This window comes from Geotrypetes seraphini, chromosome 9 (genome assembly GCF_902459505.1).
Source record: "Geotrypetes seraphini chromosome 9, aGeoSer1.1, whole genome shotgun sequence".
NCBI lineage: Eukaryota > Metazoa > Chordata > Amphibia > Gymnophiona > Dermophiidae > Geotrypetes > Geotrypetes seraphini.
The window spans coordinates 20,570,367-20,591,087 of NC_047092.1; the positions used below are offsets into that span (position 1 = coordinate 20,570,367).

At 42.2% G+C, this 20,721-nt stretch overlaps 1 protein-coding gene across 5 annotated transcripts in view; it reads right to left on the reverse strand.

Moving 5' to 3' along the window:
• Positions 1 to 20,721, reverse strand: part of FLNC (filamin C) — a 234,353-nt gene that overhangs the window by 128,730 nt on the left and 84,902 nt on the right. For 2 of the 5 annotated variants that reach the window (XM_033958233.1, XM_033958232.1), the window contains exons 5-9: positions 13,437 to 13,555; positions 12,161 to 12,238; positions 11,789 to 11,951; positions 11,000 to 11,200; positions 2,439 to 2,564 (exon numbers count right to left, since the gene is read on the reverse strand). In XM_033958233.1, the coding sequence (XP_033814124.1) occupies positions 2,439 to 2,564; positions 11,000 to 11,200; positions 11,789 to 11,951; positions 12,161 to 12,238; positions 13,437 to 13,555 (687 nt within the window). Of the gene's footprint in view, positions 1 to 2,438; positions 2,565 to 5,128; positions 5,188 to 10,999; positions 11,201 to 11,788; positions 11,952 to 12,160; positions 12,239 to 13,436; positions 13,556 to 20,721 lie in introns of those variants that run through there. The other 3 variants (XM_033958234.1, XM_033958235.1, XM_033958236.1) reach the window with 2 other exon arrangements.

Here is a 20,721-nt window from a genome sequence, read left to right on the forward strand (position 1 = left end):
CACGCCTAAAATTTATGTGCACTGTTTTCGAATACGCCCGATGTGCGTTCGAGTTAGGCGCAGGCATTTAGGTCTGGTTTTTCTTGGCCTAAATGGGCACGCCTTAAGGTTATGCCACGCGCTGGCACTTAGCATGATTCTATAAGGTGTGCGTACCTTTTATAGAATCATGCTAAGTGCCATTGTAGTTGTCATCAATTTTTTGGACACCATATATAGAATTTGACCCATAATTCCCATGTAAATGTGAGAGCCTAGGTTGCAGAACTGTCTTCAACCTGATTATACACTCCCCTAAATGTCTCTCAGAATAGCACTGGCAAGCACTGGCATAGCAATGGCATCCGGGGCGGTGACACCCGGCACTGCCATGTCATGTGCCCCCAACTCTCTCCCCACCACTTGAGAACCCCCCGCCCCCTGTGCACCTCTCAAAATGTTCATTGACATGAGCAGCCTTCTGATTTCCCATGCTGGTCCCATGACCAGGAAGTGACATCAGAAAGGAGAAGAAGCCGGCACGTGCAGCAAATGGAAGATGCTGCTTCCCCAGATCAAAAAACCTTCTAACTAAATTATCTATCTTGTAATGACCCTAATACAGGGATCTCAAGTCCCTCCTTGAGGGCCGCAATCCAGTCGGGTTTTCAGGATTTCCCCAATGAATATGTATTGAAAGCAGTGCATGCACATAGATCTCATGCATATTCATTGGGGAAATCCCGAAAACCTGACTGGATTCGGCCCTCGAGGAGGGACTTTGGAGACCCCTGTACTGGAGTCTCCATCAAAGCTCACTCCATCCCATCTTAACCATCCCAGCCATCGAAGCCCTCCCCCAGCCTGTCCTCAACTGAATGTCCATATACGGGACACCGGCCGTGTAAGCCTGCCCAGTACTGGCCTTAGTTCCTTCAATGTATACCCATTATTTTCTGATTAGAGATCCTCAGTGTTCATCCCACGCTTGTTTGAACTTTGTCACCGTTTTCTTCTCCACACAAACCCAAATGAGGAGAAAAACAGAAAACCCAACAAAAAACACACAAAGAACTGTTTTACTGGGGGGGGGGGGGGGAATTGGAGGTGTTGTTGTCTGACATTAGAGAAGTAAAATCAGCAAAATAAAAGTGGAGAGAAAAGCCTCAAAACCAACAAGCAGTACATTACCCAAAGGTAGGCAAAACTGTTTGTTCACATCATAGGAATAAAAATTTTTAAAAAAAACTCCACCATTAGATAAACTCTTCTCAAAATGCATAAATCAAACCCGCAGTTTGCACAAGGAAACTGATCTCGTGACGCCAAACTTTTCTTCCAACCTCTTCATTCCAGGCTCAAACCGCATAATCGCTGCAGCTGAAATCCAACAGTATATCCACAATCACTCCATAAAGCCCCGACAAGGTGCCCTGTTTCGTGAGAACCCTGGTCGCTTCAGGGGAAATTCTTAAAACACGTGCGTAGAAAACAAAAAAAATGGCAGCCTCTGATTTTGTACTGCACTGTACTCAGGGCAGGATGAATTCGGCGAGGGCCCCTAGGCACACAAGTACACTGGTCCCCCTGCCCCGCCCCACCCCACCATGCGCCCAGGCGGAAACAGGAAGCTGCGTCAGAGGGAAGCTTTGGGCAAGCAGCACTGCTTGCACAATTACAGTTCCCGTTGCCTTTCTTACCCGCGTTGCTTGCTTGTCTTATTTTCCGTCAATGGGGGGGGGGAGGCGCATTGCCGATCGGGGTGGGGCCCGTGTTGCCGATGCTGGAGGGGCCCATCGCCGTTTGGAAAAAACAACGTTGATGCCCTCCTTCATCGGGCCCCCTGACCATTTTGGGCCCTAGGCACGTGCCTACTTGGCCTCTTGGTGAATCCTGCCCTGACTGTACTGTTGTTGGTTTTGAAGCTTTTTTTCTTCACTTTTATTTTAATGACTTTGCTTCTCTAATGATAAACAACCCCCACCCTGGTAAACATATCGAAAACAGTTCTTTGTGTGTTTTTGACAATTTGTCCGTTGCCATAATTCCTTCTCATGGAGTGCAGTGCTCTAGAACACACAGACTTCTCTGGGTCTTCTTAGAATTTTTATGGCTTTATTACATAGATTAATCAAAAGGTTCTTATGACAACTGTATATTAGGGAACAGGAAATGGGGAGAGGAGAAAACCAGGCTTATAAATGGCTGCTAACTGCAAACTGGGGCATTTACCGGAGAGGAAAAGGAAAAAGGGATAACGACTGAGCAGCCTAAGAAATCCTATTTAAACCAAGGACCTGGATAGGTAAACAGGAACCAGAGAGAACGACCAGGGGGGACACCTTTAAGCTCAGGAGAAAACATGCCAGCAAGCACCACACGGTCACTCAAGCCGACGAGCAGATCATGGCCGCAGGCCAAGACCAAACCAACAGGCTGTGGCACAAGTCTGTACTAACTTGCTTTGCGTGGTCTGGGCGGAGGTGGGGGAGGTGCTTTCTTGGCTTTTTCTGGGGGTGGGGTGCAGATGGCCTGAGGAATGATCTGAATGGGTGGGACACCGGATGGTTCTTGCAAGGGAGTTTCTAGAGAGGGTTAGAGGAATGAGAAGTTTGTAAGGTCCCAGGAAGCAAGCGGGCACGCAGTCGCAAGCAACAGCCCAACGAACAAGTTCACAAAGACATAATACAAACGCAGCATAGGGCTGCCAACCAGCTGGCATTTATCTAGCCTGGTATCTTCTGTTTAAGACAGAGTAGCGGCCAGCAGGACCAGGAAACCTTTTAAAGTAAATGTGGATTTTCTGCCAACTGCTGGCCTTGAGAGCGGCACAGATTCCCCCATGCCCTCTCCCCTGCCTCACTAACCTTTTATTCTTTAATCAGGGTTGGCGCAAGGCCTGAAGAGGATGATAGCAGTAGTATATTTAGGTTAGGAAAACTCACGGGGTGGAGTCGGCACATGCTTCTTAATCTTTCCCACCCCGATTCTGCTTTCTTTTCCCTCCCGTACAGGAGGTGAGGCCTAGTACAGGAGTGAGTGCTAATTCCTTCCCCATGCGTGTGCACTTTCAGAACCTAAATAAGCGACCGCCCGTCACCACAATCAGATCTCAGAGCAACGCATTTATTAAAAATATAAATTGTCAGCAGGAGAGCAGAGATTTTGGGGGGGATAGGTGACCACGTTAGAGTTTTGCTTGTGTTGCATTGGGGGACTTGAGTTAGCAAACCCACACACAGATACTGTACTCTCTTGAGGCAGAATCCCACACAAACAGATGCAGGCATGGAAAATCACTCGATATCATGCAGTTTGACGAAACCCCCTCACTTCACAGCCTAACACAGTGACACAGAAGCAGAAACACTGGAAGGAAGGTGGTGGATGCATGGAACAGCCTCCTAGTAGAAGTGGGAATGACAAGAACTGTATACAAATTTAAGACGTCATGGGACAAGAGAAGAGGATCTGTACAGACTAGGAAGGGATTGTAGAGGTGAGGATTTAACAGTGCCTTAGAACTATACTTCAATACATTTGTTTAAAATTTTATCTAGGGCTCCTTTTTACTAAGCTGCGTTAGGGCTTTAAAGCGCAGAATATCGCCTGCTACATTGCCCAGCGCGCTAGACCTTAATGCCAGCATTGAGCTGGCGTTAGTTCTAGAAGTGTAGCACGCGGTCATTTCCTGCCTGCGCTAAAAACGCTAGCGCACCTTAGTAAAAGGAGCCCCCTAGTGTGTGTGTTAATTATTGCGCTCAATACCCCCACCAAGGTCAGGCAAGCGGCAAGAAGGCAGTAGTTTTGAATAAAAAAGGAGGAACGCCCATTGTGCAATGATGGTTCCTTGTGTATCACGATCCTGGTATCAATCCTAGCTGTGACCTTGGTGGAGATACCGAGCACAATAATTAACACACACACTGGATGAGATTTTAAACAGATTTATTGAAGTATAGTGCTAAGCCAGGGATCTCAAAGTCCCTCCTTGAGGGCCGCAATCCAGTCGGGTTTTCAGGTTTTCCCCAATGAATATGCATTGAAAGCAGTGCATGCGCATAGATCTCATGCATATTCATTGGGGAAATCCTGAAAACCCGACTGGATTCCAGCTCTCGAGAACCGGAGTTGCCCATCCCCTGCGTCTAGTCCAGGGATCTCAAAGTCCCTCCTTGAGGGCCGCAATCCAGTCGGGTTTTCAGGATTTCCCCAATGAATATGCATTGAAAGCAGTGCATGCGCATAGATCTCATGCATATTCATTGGGGAAATCCTGAAAACCCGACTGGATTCCAGCTCTCGAGAACCGGAGTTGCCCATCCCCTGCGTCTAGTCCAGGGATCTCAAAGTCCCTCCTTGAGGGCCTCAATCCAATCGGGTTTTCAGGATTTCCCCAATGAATATACATTGAAAGCAGTGCATGCACATAGATCTCATGCATATTCATTGGGGAAATCCTGAAAACCCTACTGGATTGCGGCCCTCAAGGAGAGACTTTGTTCAATTATTTCATTAGTCTATGAATGCTAATGGACACGGTATTTTCCCATTATTTAGATGAGGTGAGAAGGATGACAGACCAGATCAGTTTCATGGCCTTTATCTGCCGTCAGCCTCTACGTTTCACGTTCTCTTAATCCAGCTGGATGACAGCTGATGAGGGCAACATTTTGAAAGGCGTCAGTCCAGTCATCAATCCCTTTATATTTGTTACCCATCAGAAAGCGACTCACTGCATAAGCCCCACTTTTTTTGTTTCAGCAGGATTAGGGTGACGATTCCCAGCACATTCAGCAGTTGCACTGCCTAACAGTTTTCTCCTATATTAATGCTCAAGACAAGATTGTCTGCCTTTATAATATTATAAACAAAAAACAGCAAGGGAATATATTTATCCAAGGTGATACTTATAAATCACTGTTGTACTAATCACCTTTGTTTTACTTCAAGCACTAATTTCAACACAAAGCTGATGTGGTTAAATGAACACTCAGACCCACAGCTGAGGTCCGGTGAAACAAGTTCACGGGGCAGCTGTTAAGGAGACCTTCATAGTTGTTCACAGTCTCCTCCACCAAACAAAGACTAAATAACAAAAAATAAAACTTAAATGGAAATAAAATCATAAATTTCACAACAACTTAACTTTGAATGGTGTAGATGGTACACATAACTGCTCCGGGCTCCTCCGTTTATTCACAATACCGACCCCCCAATCTAGGTTTCACCCGCTGGCTTCTTCAGGAGGGGTACTACAATTACAAGATGACTCAAATCAACACTGCACCACACAGCTTACTAACTAAATAAACACTACATTTTGAAATATTCAATGTACACACTTTCTCTACAACTTACCGGCACAAACACTCCATACTGCTCACACACGCACTACTGACAAGAGGAACTTCCCAGCAGGCCACGCTTTAAATACACTCCCCTTTTGCTACCTATTACATCATCACTCCTGACATCATGAATGATTATAATTGAAACCATTCAATATCATTGTTTAATCCTGCGGGGGCCAGGGTATGCCATTGGAATATAAACTTCTGCTCCAAATAAAGAAGATGTTGAGTAATGTTTCCAGATTCTTTATAAGCACACATAAGAAGTTTATATTCCAATGGCATACCCTGGCCCCTGCAGGATTAAACAATGATATTGAATGGTTTCAATTATAATCATTCATGATGTCAGGAGTGATGATGTAATAGGTAGCAAAAGGGGAGTGTATTTAAAGCGTGGCCTGCTGGGAAGTTCCTCTTGTCAGTAGTGCGTGTGTGAGCAGTATGGAGTGTTTGTGCCGGTAAGTTGCAGAGAGAGTGTGTACATTGAGTATTTCAAAATGTAGTGTTTATTTAGTTAGTAAGCTGTGTGGTGCAGTGTTGATTTGAGTCATCTTGTAATTGTAGTACCCCTCCTGAAGAAGCCAGCGGGTGAAACCTAGGTTGGGGGGTCGGTATTGTGAATAAACGGAGGAGCCCGGAGCAGTTATGTGTACCATCTACACCATTCAAAGTTAAGTTGTTGTGAAATTTATGATTTTATTTCCATTTAAGTTTTATTTTCGGTTATTTAGTCTTTGTTTGGTGGAGGAGACTGTGAACAACTATGAAGGTCTCCTTAACAGCTGCCCCTTGAACTTGTTTCACCGGACCTCAGCTGTGGGTCTGAGTGTTCACTTAACCACATCAGCTTTGTGTTGAAATTAGTGCTTGAAGTAAAACAAAGGTGATTAGTACAACAGTGATTTATAATATTATAGCAATGGAGGAGTAGCCTGATTAGGGGTGGGGGTGGGAAATGCTATTTGGGTGATGTAGCACTATTTGCTGTGACTCGGTCATTAGTCACGATTTAGAACACATAGCAATAAAGCTCTTTAGAACAGAGCATCTTAAGCCTGTCCTGGTGATCTGACAACCAGTCAGGATTTCAGGACATCTGTATTACATGTGCATGAGGCAAATGTGCTTAGATGCCTGTTCGATGAAAATAGGTCTCCAATGCGTATTCATTGTGGATATCCTGAAAACCTAAGCAAAACAAAAGTGGAGGAGATGAAGAAAAATACAGCCTATGGTGTTCCAACGCTTTATCGGAAAAATTCGCCAAAGAAGAATCAGCGTACCAGTAAATTAGAGTGACGCGCAATTTCTCAAACATATTTTTCCAAATAAAGTGTTCATTTACGAGTTCCTAGGAAAAGAGTTCCAACCAGCATTTCAGACTCCCGAGGCAGGCCTTGCAGCCAAAACAGAAACCATATTGAGGCAATCATTCATCTATTGGAACATCATAGGCTGTAATTCTCTTCGTCTTCTCCGCTGTTTTGTTTGTCCTCTGATCAGCAGTGGATCTGTCTTCTGTTTCGTGCTATCCTGAAAACCCAACAGGATGTAGAACAAATCACTTCCTGTTGGCACAGCAAAGACAGGAAGAAGAGATGCAAAGCCTTCTCAAACTCAGTTGGTCAAGCCTGTAATGGAAGGAAGGATATTTGGGCCTGATTCTGTTAGGCACTTCTAGGTGCCCTAATCAAGGATGTCCAGTGACATCTATCTTAATTCCATATGAACCTGTGGTGTAGTAAAGGGGGGAGGTGAAGGGGGTGGTCCATCTTGGTGCCCACGCGCCTCTTCCCATTCCTCTTCTCAACGCGCGCCCCTTCCCTTCCCCCATACCTCTAGCTGAAGTTGTTGACGGTAGTCAACAACATGCTCTTCACGACCCCGTCGACTCTCCCGCTGACATCACTTCCGGGTACCACTCACAGGAAGTGACATCAGAAGGAGAGCTCATGGGGTCGTGAGGAGCATGTTGTTAGCCATGAGCAACAACTTCAACTAGAGGTACACGGAAAGAGAAGTGGGGACGCGGCAGGTGGGATCAGGGAAGGAGCAAGAGGGGGGCAGAGAGGAAGGTGGGAGAGGAGGGAAGCTCCACCCTCACTATGTGTGGAGCTAAATTGTTTTTAATTGGTTTAAATGGCATGATAATTGATCACACTATTAAAAACCGATTTTAAAAAAAATATACCGTATATATCTTAATGATCAATTCAGATAATATAAAAGAAAAAGAATTACACTTGAATGGTCAAACTTTTTTAATATCTGCTTCGATAAAAATTTTGGGCGTTATACTGGACCGCCATTTAACTCTGGAAGATCAGACAAATTTTCTAGTAAAAAAATGTTACATAACCTTGTGGAAACTTCGGACGATAAGGAAATTTTTTGATAATGTATTATTTAGATCAGTGGTTCCCAACCCTGTCCTGGAGGACCACCAGGCCAATCGGGTTTTCAGGCTAGCCCTAATGAATATGCATGAGAGAGATTTGCATATAATGGAAGTGACAGGCATGCAAATCTGCTCCATGCATATTCACTAGGGCTAGCCTGAAAACCCGATTGGCCTGGTGGTCCTCCAGGACAGGGTTGGGAACCACTGATGTAGATTACTGGTACAATCATCCATTCTCTCCATACTGGATTATTGTAATATAATATATCTGGGATCTCATAAAAAGCTCCAAAAGAGATTGAGACTCATACAGAACACTGCGGTCCGTCTAATTTTCGGGTTGAAAAAGTATGACCACATTACTCCATCTTATAGACAGTTGCATTGGTTGCCTTTTTGAGGCTAGAATATTTAAATTTGTTTGTGCCTGTTTCAAAGTGTTGTTTGGTATGGCTCCTACTTACTTGTCTCTATGCTTTGAACGTAACAGAATTACTCGAGGGCTATTCCAACCATCAAACCTTGTCGAGACAACAGATTTTTCAAAAAATTGCTCAGTTTTCAGGCAGGTAAAATGGACCAATGGCTAAATACTATTATCTCCCAGGCCCACTCTTATATGTCCTTTAGGAAATTATTAAAAACTGATCTAGTTGATAAATTTGTAAATTTGTTCCAAAATATTGACAGGCAAATTGTATATTGATTTTATAGCCAGAATGTTCTTGTGGATTTTTACTGTATTTTAGCAAATCGTATCTTATTCTGTTACTGTATAATTTTAGTCCTATTTAGAGTTTTGTACTTTTATTCATTGATTGTATAATGTTAGTAATGTATGTGAACCGCCTAGAACTTTGCAGTAGGGCGGTATACAAAAATAAATTTATTATTATTAATGCGTGATGCCTAGCAATGCCTAAGTCATGGGCGAAGAATAGGCATGGCTGACTTTGGCATCGCTAGGTGTCGTAGTTAGGTGCCGCTGAATTAGGCCTAATATACCACGGGGACACCTTGCGATGTCCAGGCACACCTAGGCACTGCTAAGCATCGCCTAGTGGTTGATTGACACCTGCGCTGACTGATGCCTAGAAGTTAGGCACTGTTAAACGCCATTTATAGAATCAGAATCATGAAACCTAAGACTGTCAAAAAAATGTACCATTAGAATTGATGTGGATATTGGCTGGAAATGCTTCATTTTACAGCTGGTATATAAAAATAAAGTTTTAAAAAACTGTACTGTGCCTGGGGCTGCCAGCTCACCCTAGGCTGAATGAACTGGCTGATCCAGGAAGAAATGATGGTTTAGATTATCCCACTGATTTCCCTTAGATAATAAGAATTACAACTCATGCATCAGTGGGACAAAGCTAGTACTGGATTAACCTGTTTGTTCAGCCTGGGGAGAGTTTATAATATTACTAGGAAATGATGGATGGACCCCACCCCCCAAAAAAAAAAAGAAACACATTTACACAATCTGAGGGATTCAGTTTTACACAATGACTTCTTTTGAGGTATAGGCAGGCTTAAAAGATCCCATCTCAACTCATTATTTTATACATGGAAATAAGGATTACGGGGCTCATTTTTTTTCCACTCAGAGAATAGTTAAGCTCTGGAACGCATTGCCAGAGGTTGTGGTAATAGCGGATAGTGTAGCTGGTTTTAAGTAAGGTTTGGACAAGTTCCTGGAGGAAAAGTCCATAGTCTGTTATTAAGACATGGGGGAAGCCCCTGCTTGCCCTGGATCGGTAGCATGGAATGTTGCTACTCAATTAAGCCATTGTAACATCATTGATAAGGTTGGCTCTGAGGTACTGGGGAATGAGGCATTATGACATCACAATCTCAGCTCTGGAATGTTGCTCTCACTGGGGTTCTGGAATCTTGCTATTCTTTGGGATTCTATATGGAATATTGCTACTCTTTGGGTTTTGGCAAGGTACTAGTGACCTGGATTGACCACTGTGAGAATGGGCTACTGGGCTTGGTGGACCATTGGTTTGACCCAGTAAGTTTATTCTTATGTTCTTATTTTTTAAAAAGAAAGACGTCCCAAAAGCAGCATAAAATTGCACTTGGATGACTTAGAGACCAAGACGTTCAAGTAGCAATTTTCAAAACTGACTTTCTAGACGTCTTGCTAGACTTATCTGCAGTGTGTCTGAAGTTCAAGGGGGCATGTTGGAGGTGTGTTATAGGCGGGCTTAGGGCGTACTTAGCCTTTGAACGTCTTGTGGCCATAATCAAACATTTTCCAAAACATCCAGGATGTCATTTAGACATTCAGAGCTGTACCTGTTTTAAAAGTGAATAAGGGCCAAAAAGGCATCCAAAATAACCAGATGACCACTGGAGGGATTAAGGCATGCTCTTCACCCCACACGCTCCTAGTGGTCACTGACTCCCCTATACTCCCCAAAGATTTGAATGAAATTGTACATAGCTTTCTCTATAACAGCAGTGCATGGAATGGGAAATCCTAGTAGAGCATAAAGCACATGTCTGGAGTAGCCTGGTAGGTGGTTTAGTGAATCATAGAGAGGGGGATTCCACGCTAACCACTACATTTATGGTGGAAAGTGTGAGCCCACCAAAATCCTACTGTACTGCTATATAGGGCTATTGGGTTGGTAGACTTGTGGGTGTAGTAGGTTATGGGGGAGTTTTGGAGGGCTCATTATGGTGAGATGTATACCTGGCATCTGTTATGTGAAGTTCACAGCAGTGCCCTCTAAGGTGCGCCACTGCTCTGCTGATATGGCTGTGTGGCCAGTCCATTGAAAATGCTGGTCCCTCCTCTATGCAAATGACTTGTTTTGGACATGTTTCATCTGGATGTCCTATTCTTCGAAAATGGCCAACACAAATAGACATCTTGCTAGGCCAAGATGACTAGCAGGTCATTTAAAAAAAAAAAAAAAGGATAGACATCTCACAGTTTCAAAAATGGCCATTTTCTCCACCCAATTTTTGGAAGTCTTTCTCAAGACGTCCGGACTTGGATTAGATGTTCTATCAAAAATAGCCTTCTATGTGTTTTAACATAGAATCTCTCTATAAAATTTGTCTTACCGTTTCACCACCCCTAAAAATATATATTTTGCTAACAATAAAACATTAAATACGAGTGTATTCCACAACTGAAAGAAAACAGACCGGAAGAATAAGAAAGGATGTGGAAAGAGATGAAGAGAGACAAGTCAGAAGGGAAAAGGAAGCAAGGATGCTTAGCGATGGGGCAGAAATTTACCTTCTGAAATGTTGACAGTAAAAGGGCTCTTAGGAATCTGGGAGCCTGCAAAGGTGACGTAGATCGTGTGAGGTCCCTCTAGGACCGGGCGATAAGTGCAGCGAAAGACGTTATCCCCCTTGTTTTCTAGTACAATTTCCACGGTGTCTCGGCGGCCTTGGGGATCAACAATTACCACGCCAACGTCTCCTGATCCAGCACCTGAGGAGTAAAAACAGGACAATGCAGGATATGAGTCAGAGCTTTCTTTCAGATGCACTGCTGCCTGCCTTCCAGATTTTGGCTACTCAGGTTCCAAGGATGTTGGCAGTCTAAATCACGATTCATTAGCTGGACAATACTGTTTTTTAAAGGACTCTTTGACACAATATATCCCAAGAGATCCTTAAGAACTGAATCAAGGGATATTCTGTTGATACCAGGGAGAAAGTTAAATAAGCAAGGCTGAGGAAACCAATCTATAGTGTGATGGGTCCAGAAGGTTGGAACCAATTGCCTTGGATGCAGTGGCCCCCCCGCCTGACACTTTGGGCTCGGGCCCCCTACAAACCTGCAGAATCCCCTTAAATGGTGGGTGGGGATGCCGAAGCCTCTCCAGCCAAAGAAATGCAGTACCCAAGCTGTTCCCTAACTCTTCTGCTTCTGTAATGCAGAAGTCCTCAGCGTGCCTGCTGCCACCAACATGCTCAAGTTCGTACATGCATTACAGACTGTGCTCCTAGGAGCAGGATGGCAGCATTGTCATTACAGATGGGGGTGAGTGTGCTAAGTTCTAAGAATCCTTTGTACCTGCAGTGTAGATATCAAAGTAGGTGGGTTTGTTAGCCACATTTCCAACGGGTTCCAGGCCTGGACCCCTAGCTGTCACCTTGCTTGCATCACCTAGAGCCATGGCCACATTGACCTTAAAGGGACTTTTGTCGATATTCTGACCAGCAAAAAGAACAGTGACCTGGATATGGCACCAGAGAGAAAAGTCAGTTTCTGCACTCAAATCTCTTCTTTCCTGAGTGCCCAAGAAATCATTAGACACTTTTGCACCATAGATGGAAACAGTATGTTGGGAGCAGAATGGAACGTAGAGCTTATGTTATGAGAGAAACAGAGGCCAATGGGATAGGCAGAGTGTGAAAGAGTATTGGGAAGGGGGTTTCATCATACCTTATGGAGACCAGCAACTTTTGGCACATAGGAAACGGAGTATGTTCGATTTTTGTCATTATTAGGAACAACTTTAGCCTGTCAAAAATATGAAAAGCGAATAGGTGACGTTAGCAGTTCTGAGACATTGGAAGCACAGGGACCAGGTGACGTGAAAATTATTATTATTTTTTTTTATAAATCTTTATTGATTTTCAAGTAGTAACAGTGCAATACGTATGAATCTGAACGTATAATAAATCAAGAAAAGCACTTTGAACTTACAAATATTCAAAAGTAATCTTTTCCCCCACCCCCTTTACTTAATCAATAATATAAATGCAATTATCCTTCCAATAACCCACTCTTATTTAAAGTAGTAATACATTCCCAACCCCCCCTCCCTCCCACCCTGGATGTGTAAGGAAATCAGACAAAAATTAAAGAGAAATGACAACTATATAGAAGCAATAAAAAATGCCAATGGACCCCACCAAGTTAAATACATTAGTATGCCCCAAGATTTCAGCATTCGAGTGAAAGTTCTTGATAACGGAGTGAAGCATTGACGTACGTTTGCCTTCCCCTCCCTGAAGGGCTGTATCTACAAGAGATTCCTCGATAGAACACTGTCACTCCAAGCGGGCAAATGGAATAAACGCCTATCCACCCTCATTTCAAATACTCCCTCCTACCAATCCTTCAGGAAATCAATCAAAACCTACTTCTTTGATAAATTTCTCTAACCTCCTTCCTGCCTTGCTGTATCCCTGAAATTCTAGTGGTATCTCTGAGATATTCCCAACTTTACCTAACCACTCTCGACTTCCAATGTAATTGAATTTTTTTTACTAATGTACCTGACAATATCTACTGTAACATCACTGTATATCAGTGGTCTCAAACTTGCGGCCCGGGGGCCACATGCGGCCCGCCAGGCACTATTTTGAGGCCCTCGGTCTGTTTATCATAATCACAAAAGTAAAATAAAACAGTTTCTTAATCATATGTCTCTTTAGCTATAAATTACAATATTATTATTAAGACTTAGCCAAAAGGAAAGATTTATAAATATAAAGAGTTTATCCTCATGCAAAATGGTCATTTCTTTAATAAGACATTAACTATTTTTTTCTGAGGCCCTCCAAGTATCTACAAATCCCAAATGTGGCCCTGCAAAGGGTTGGAGTTGGAGACCACTGCTGTATATGTACAGTCTCTTCTTCTGCAAACCGCTCTGAACTGCTTGTGGTATTGCGGTATACAAATAAAGTTGTTGTTATTATTATTATTATACCTCCTCAGTGTGTCCCTCTGGGTCCTCAATGTAGACAAGTACTTCTCCTAAACCAGCAAGGATGGTCTCCACAGTGAAATGTGCAAGCTTCAGCACCATGTTACCATGAGGCTCGATACCTGAAACAGAAGGAAGCAAACGCTTATAAAAAATTTTCTAAGCGATTAACAATATAAAAATAGGCATCTTGAAACATATAAATGGCAAACATTGCATCGAATGGACCACTAAGATTATGGGCTCCTTTTACTAAGGTGCTCTAGCGTTTTTAGCACGCACTACATTGCTCCACGCGCTAACCCTATGCTACATGCCAAAAACTAACGCCAGCTCAATGGTGGCGTTAGCATCTAGCGTGCAAGGCAGTTTAGCGCAGCTTGGTAAAAGGAGCCCTATGTTCTAACTTTGTATCATTCAAAAAACTATTGAAATTTATATAAGGGAATTCCTGCTTTCACGTACTTTTCCTAGGATCTTTTTATTTGCTGAATTTATTTTTTACCGAGTTTGTACTTTTTGAACGCGGAATAGAAATTTTTTAAAATAAATAAATAAACATTAACCATGACAAACTTGGGGAGGAGGGATAAAAGGTAGAACTACAATTTATCGTGAAAAGAACATAGATAATAATAATAATAACAATAACAACAGTTTATATACCGCAATATCGTTAAGTTCTATGCGGTTTACAATAGATTAAGCGAGGTACAAATTGATTGAATTTAAGAGGGGGGAAGAGGAGAGTTAATAGGACTGGAAATGCGTTGTTGAGGAGAAAGAGATTAATAGGACAGAGGAATCACTATGGAGGAGAAAGAAGATGAGTGGGTCAGTTGTCTAGATACTTTAGAAACAGTTGAGTTTTTAGACGTTTTCTGAAAAGACATTAGGAAAGGGATTAAGAACTGTCTAAAATATGGCAGAACGATGAGTGTGATGAACAGAGTTGATCTGTCAATTTGATCTTGTTATTTATCAAAAGCGTCTATGGAGGATGAGATGAACGGCGTCTGAATCTATGAGACAAACATGGTTTTTCTTGTTACACAGAGCATTTTGGACTCCTGTTCGATTACAGAAATTAGATAGTTCCAAGTCTAATAGATGCTGGCACTGTCATCTCGAAGTTGGGACATTGGATCATCTAGTTTTCAAGTTTCAAGTTTATTAGAATTTTAATATACCGACTATCAAGCAAATATCTAGCCGGTTTACATAAAGTTTAAAAAAATTGCCTAAAAGAAATGGTACGAGTAATTAAAAATTTTATAAATAAATAAAAAAAAATTAAAATACGTAGTGAATATTAATGACTTTAACATGACAAACTGGATAGTGTGGGCAAGAAGGGGAAGGGTGGGTAAAGTTACATTGTAGAGAGAAAATGGAAATAGAAGGGTTGGGTTATAACAAATAGGGTGGGGGAATTGTATGTGAAGTAGAATAGTATGTAAAGGTATGGTGAGGAGAAATTTAAACAGAAGAAAATGCGTCTAGAAATAGAAAAGTTTTTAGGCTCTTCTTGAATTTATCAAGATGTTGTTCTTCTCGGAGTGGTTGTGGAAGGGAGTTCCACAGTGTCGGGACAGTTACGGCAAAATTTATTTTTCGTGTGTAGTAAAATTCTTTTATAGAGGGAATTAGCAAGAAGTTTTGATTAGTAGATCTCAAAATTCGAGGGGAGTATAGAGGAATGAGTAATTTGTGAAGAAATAATGGTAAGTGTGAAGATTTTATTTTGAATGTCAGTAAAATAATTTTGTAAGTGATACGATGTGTCACTGGAAGCCAATGGGCGTCTTTCAAAGCTGGTGTAACATGGTCATACTTGCCTAAGTTATATCTATTGTACTATTGTCCCTTGATACTTAAATTTTGGAGATCCATCTGGGATCAAGTGAACAAAATATTGGAAAATCCAGTGGCATTAACGTACGATACCATCCTATTTGGTACGTTAATGAGGGCTAAAAGCCAAATATCTGCTCGGAATAACCAACTTCTCTTTATAATGACAGGGGTTGCCCTACAACTTATTTTGAGGAACTGGAAAAACTGGGATCGGTTAAATTATACTTTTTGGTGGGAATCTCTTATGTCACACTTTTAAAATGGAACTTATGATGGCCATACAACAGGGACATTATAAGAAGTTTATGGATATTTGGGAGCCATTGACAAAATTCTGTAAATAGTGATTGTTGATTTTGTCCTTTGATAATACACGTCCAGGGTGGGTGGGAAGATATTTTTAAATTTTGAGTGCAACAATTATTCGGTATTTCAAATTCTCAAAATTATAGGTGGTTGCAGATGAAGCAGGCCATTCTTAGTGGGTTCCCTGATTTGCAGAATCTCAAAAATCATTATAGCTTGCGGGTCCTATGCTTCCAGACAGATTTGTTGGGGTATCAGGCCGCCCGGTGGTATAAATTAATTTCCGAATTCTTGAATAAGAAACCAAAAAATACTCTTAGAGACATTTGAAGCACTGAGATAAAGCAGTATATTTCTGCATCTCGATGGCCACGAATCTGGACTTGGAGGATGAAATGTACAGCGTCCGCATCTATGAGACAAACATGTTTTTTTCTGTTACATAGATCTTTTTGGACCCCTGTTAGGTTACATAAGTTAGACAGTTCTAAATCTAATAGATGCTGGCACTGACATCTGGACATAGGGACACTGGATCATCTGTTGTTCTATTGTCCTTTGATACTCAGCTTCTGGAAGTCAATATGGGGACAGATTAACCTCATACTGGAATCAACAATCCCTTTGACATATGAGGCAATTATATGTGGAACTTTCCTGCATATCAAGCCTCCTATGGATCGTTACAAATGCAGGCTTTTCCTTATTATGACAGGGATAGCGATGCAAATGATAACACGCAATTGGAAAAATTGCGACCGCCTCAACTTTTCGTTTTGGTGGGCCAGTTTATGTTTAGGTTACAAATAGGAATGCGGATATGTTGGGGAATAGCAAAGTATTGGTATGGGGTCCATTGACATCCTTTGTTAATTCAACATAATTATTTTTATTTAATTTACTGTTTATTTTTTTTTTTTTTGTTTTTCAATTTTTATTAGAATTTTGTAATAAAAACAATAACAATATAATCACCACAAGAACACTTCTGTAGAATAGTACAACAACTCGATATAGCCCACAAAGTAATCAGTGCGCAATAATACCCCAATCCCACAGTCCATCATATAATACCATATAATAAAATAAGATAAAAAGAAAAAAAAAAAAAAAAAAAAAAAAAACCATCAACATAATATTCACTATGCGGAAGTCCCCTTGTTGTTTCTGCAAAGAGACTCCCAAACAACCACCCTACCCCTTCCCCCCTAACCCCCCCCCCTCCCCACTCTACAGAAAGATAGGATCAAATACAATGAAAAATGTTGTCCCAAGTCCGCTTCTGACTGTCATAATAGCCATAATGCTTAGCAGCTAAACATTCCATCTGAGCAAGTTTTCGTAATTTTTCCAACCATTCAACTTCTGGTGGAGCAATTAACTTCTTCCAATACTGTGCTATCAAACATTTGGCTGCTGCCAACCCCAATCGGACCAATTTTGTCTGCCAAGGAGCTTCTCTAACATTATGTAATCCGAGCAGACACACCTGAGGTACAAGTTGTATCGGATCCTGAATCCAACCTGTCAAAGAGCGAGTAACTAGCACCCAAAATTTCTGAATCCTCCCACACTCCCACCAAATATGCAAAAAGGAACCTGGTCCGCTACCACATCTCCAGCAAGAATTAGGAACCAAAGGGTACATAAGATGTAACCGTTCAGGTGTATAATACCAGCGTGTTAAGATTTTATATGCATTTTCTTGAACTAAAATACAATGAGATGCCCTCTGAACCTCTGCACAAATACGGGACCAATCATCCGCAGAAAACTTGAGACGAAGGTCCCGTTCCCAATGTAGTTTGAAAGGAAGGGAAATCACCTCCCTACCCCTCAAATATTTATAGAGAATGGAAATCGGTCTCGGCACTCTACCCAATAACACCCATAGATTTTCTAAATGTTCAGACCCCTGAGGATTCCCCCTATCCCAACCAACCGAAATCATAAAATGCCTCAACTGCATATAAGCAAAGAATTCGCCCCCCAATCCCGGTTTTTTAGCCACTAACCCCGCAAAAGTAGGCAAAAAGCCCCCCATAAGTACATCCCGAAATATAATAATACCCTGAGATTCCCACCTCCGAAACGCTCCCTTTTCCATTCCCGCAAGAAACCGCGGTTCCCCCGCTAGTGGAGCAAGAGTAGAAACCCCTCTATTTCTCCTCTCCTTTTGACACAGAGACCCCCAAACCCGGATTAGATGGCAAAAAAATGGATTCCTTTGTCCCTGTAATCGCTCTGAAACCGACAAAGAGGTCCACAACCAAGTATTCAGGGCACAATGAGGAACATAACTTTGCTCAATTTGAACTCCAGGCTTAAATACCGCTATCTTCCAATCAAGCAGAAAACGAAGCTGTGCCGCTTCATAGTACCAATACAAATTTGGCAATGCCCTACCCCCGTCTTCCCGAGCAGACCAAAGCACCTGTTGACTCAACCGAGGGTGCTTCCCCTGCCAAATAAAAAAACGAATTTCCTTCTGCAATACCTGTAATAGTCGTTTAGGTACGTCAATGGGAAGTGTTTGAAATAAAAACAATAAGCGTGGTAAGATATTCATTTTAATAACCGCAATACGTCCCCACCAAGATAACCATAACCCCTTCCAAGTCTGCATATCCATCCGCACTAAGCGTATTATTCTAGAATAATTAAGGTCATAGAGACGCGATAACTCAGTAGGGAGCAAGATACCTAGATAACGAATATGATCCCCAGTTCGCCGTACTGGGAAATTATCAACCAACCACTGTGCGTCCTTCTCCTCCAAAGAGATATTCAAAAACTCGGACTTGTCCATGTTAATCGTAAAGCCAGACACACCTCTAAATTTCCCAAACACCTCTAGAAGCTCAGGGAAGGAAATCTCCGGATCCCGTACGTATAACAGAATGTCATCTGCGAATAGCGCTAATTTATGTTCCCTCCCCCCCAAATGAATTCCCTTAATTGTCCCCAAATCCCGAATATAACAAGCCAAGGGTTCTAAATATAAAGCAAAAAGTAAAGGGGATAGTGGACAACCCTGTCTAGTCCCTCTGGAGATATTAAAGAAGTCTGTATAAAACCCATTAATATTAATACAAGCTCTGGGCCCCAAATAAAAATTCCATATCCACCTCTCAAACATTCCCCCTATACCCATCTGTTCCATAACTGCCCACAAAAATTCCCAACTCACTTGATCAAATGCCTTTTCAGCATCAATAGATAATAGCACCATTTTACTATGATGTTGCTGAGCCTCCCATATCAAATGTAATGTTCGACGAATGTTATCTCCCACTTGACGCTTTTGGATAAATCCAGCCTGATCAACATGGACAAGTCCCGGTAACACCCTTCCCAATCTCAATGCTAACACTTTAGCCAATATTTTAGCATCTACATTTAATAATGAGATGGGACGATATGCTCCACATTGCTCAGAGTCCTTTCCTGGTTTCAGCAAGACCGTTATCCCTGCCTCTCGCATAGAATTAGGTAGAGAGCCCCCATCTCGCACCCCATTACCAACCCTTACCAACAAAGAAATAATCTGTTCTCTAAAAGTTTTATAGAACACATTCGGCAGCCCATCCAACCCCGGAGATTTACCTCCTTTTAAACCTCTAATGACCCCTGCCACTTCCCCTTCCGTTATTGGAATGTCCAACCCTTCCTGATCCAAAACAGAAAGCTTAGGCAGCTGGACTATATTCAAGAAATCCGTGATCTCAGCGTCAGTATGCAATGCTTTCCCACTATACAACCCTGAGAAAAAAGTAACAAATTGTTTTTGAATATCGTTATCAGTTCTATATCTGTTCCCATCTGTGCCACGAATACACTGTATGGTAGTAGATACCCTACGAGCTCGGAGATAACGGGCCAGCATAGCACTAGACCGATTTCCATTCTCAAACAAGGCCTGTTTCAATTGTGTCTTCCTAAATGCTAAATCCTCAAGTTGGAGTTGATGTAATTCCAACCGTGCTTTACTTAATTCTGCATATACCCTGGGTCGGGGATCAGACTTATGTTGTTTTTCTAATTCCATCAGTCTTTCACGGAGGCCCAAAGAGCGCCTAGCTCTATCCCGCTTTTTACGGGCTCCCCATTTTACAAAAATACCCCTGAGAACTGCTTTCAGTGTATCCCAAAGAATTCCATCTCCCACTTCTCCATTATCATTTATGTGTAGAAAGTCCACTACTGAATCCCTTACTTCTTGTAATATAATAGGGTCCCCTAAAAGAGATTCATTTAGTCGCCAAAATCGTCTACCAGATTGCATCCTGAGACCCTTACAGACCACCCATACAGGGGCATGATCCGAAATCTGAATGTTACCCAACTCCGCTTCTTGAATCCCTCCCCATTGGTTTCTATGTGCCCACAAGCCATCAATTCTCGTATAAGTCTGGGTTGCATGGGAATAATGAGAATAATTCCTCTGAGTACTATGGAGTAATCTCCAACAATCTACCAGACCCAACTGGTGCATAAACTGAACTAATGCCTTACTGTGATGTCTAAGAATCGCCCGTCCCCCCTTGGAATGATCCAAAGAGAGATCTGGACACACATTAAAATCTCCACCACAAAAAATAGCACCTTTTACAAAAGCACAAAGGCCCTCAGTAAGATTAGAATAATAATGAGATTGATCAGTGTTTGGCCCATATATATTAATAATTGTAATCACTTTACCCTGGATCTGACCCCTAATAGCTAAACAGCGTCCTTCCTTATCTTTAAAGACATCATTCACCTCTAATCCTATCCCTTTACGGACCAATATAGCTATGCCCCCCACCCTCTGTGTACCTCTAGCCCGATGGGTCCACAATTGATCATAATGATGGGTATGCAATAACCTCTCATCCCTTGGTCTCAAATGAGTTTCCTGTAGCAGGCAAATATCCCACTTTAACCTCTGCAACTCACGAAAAACTATACTACGCTTCCCTGGGTTATTTAGACCATTAACATTCCATGAGCCCAAAACAAGAGAACCATCTTTCTGTGAATGACCTCCCTATTCCCTCCCTCCAATCCCCCCCTCCCCCCCCTTCTGTTTTTCCGTCTCCGACTGACCCAGACTCTGGGTAGCCAGAGAGAAGAAGTAAGGTCT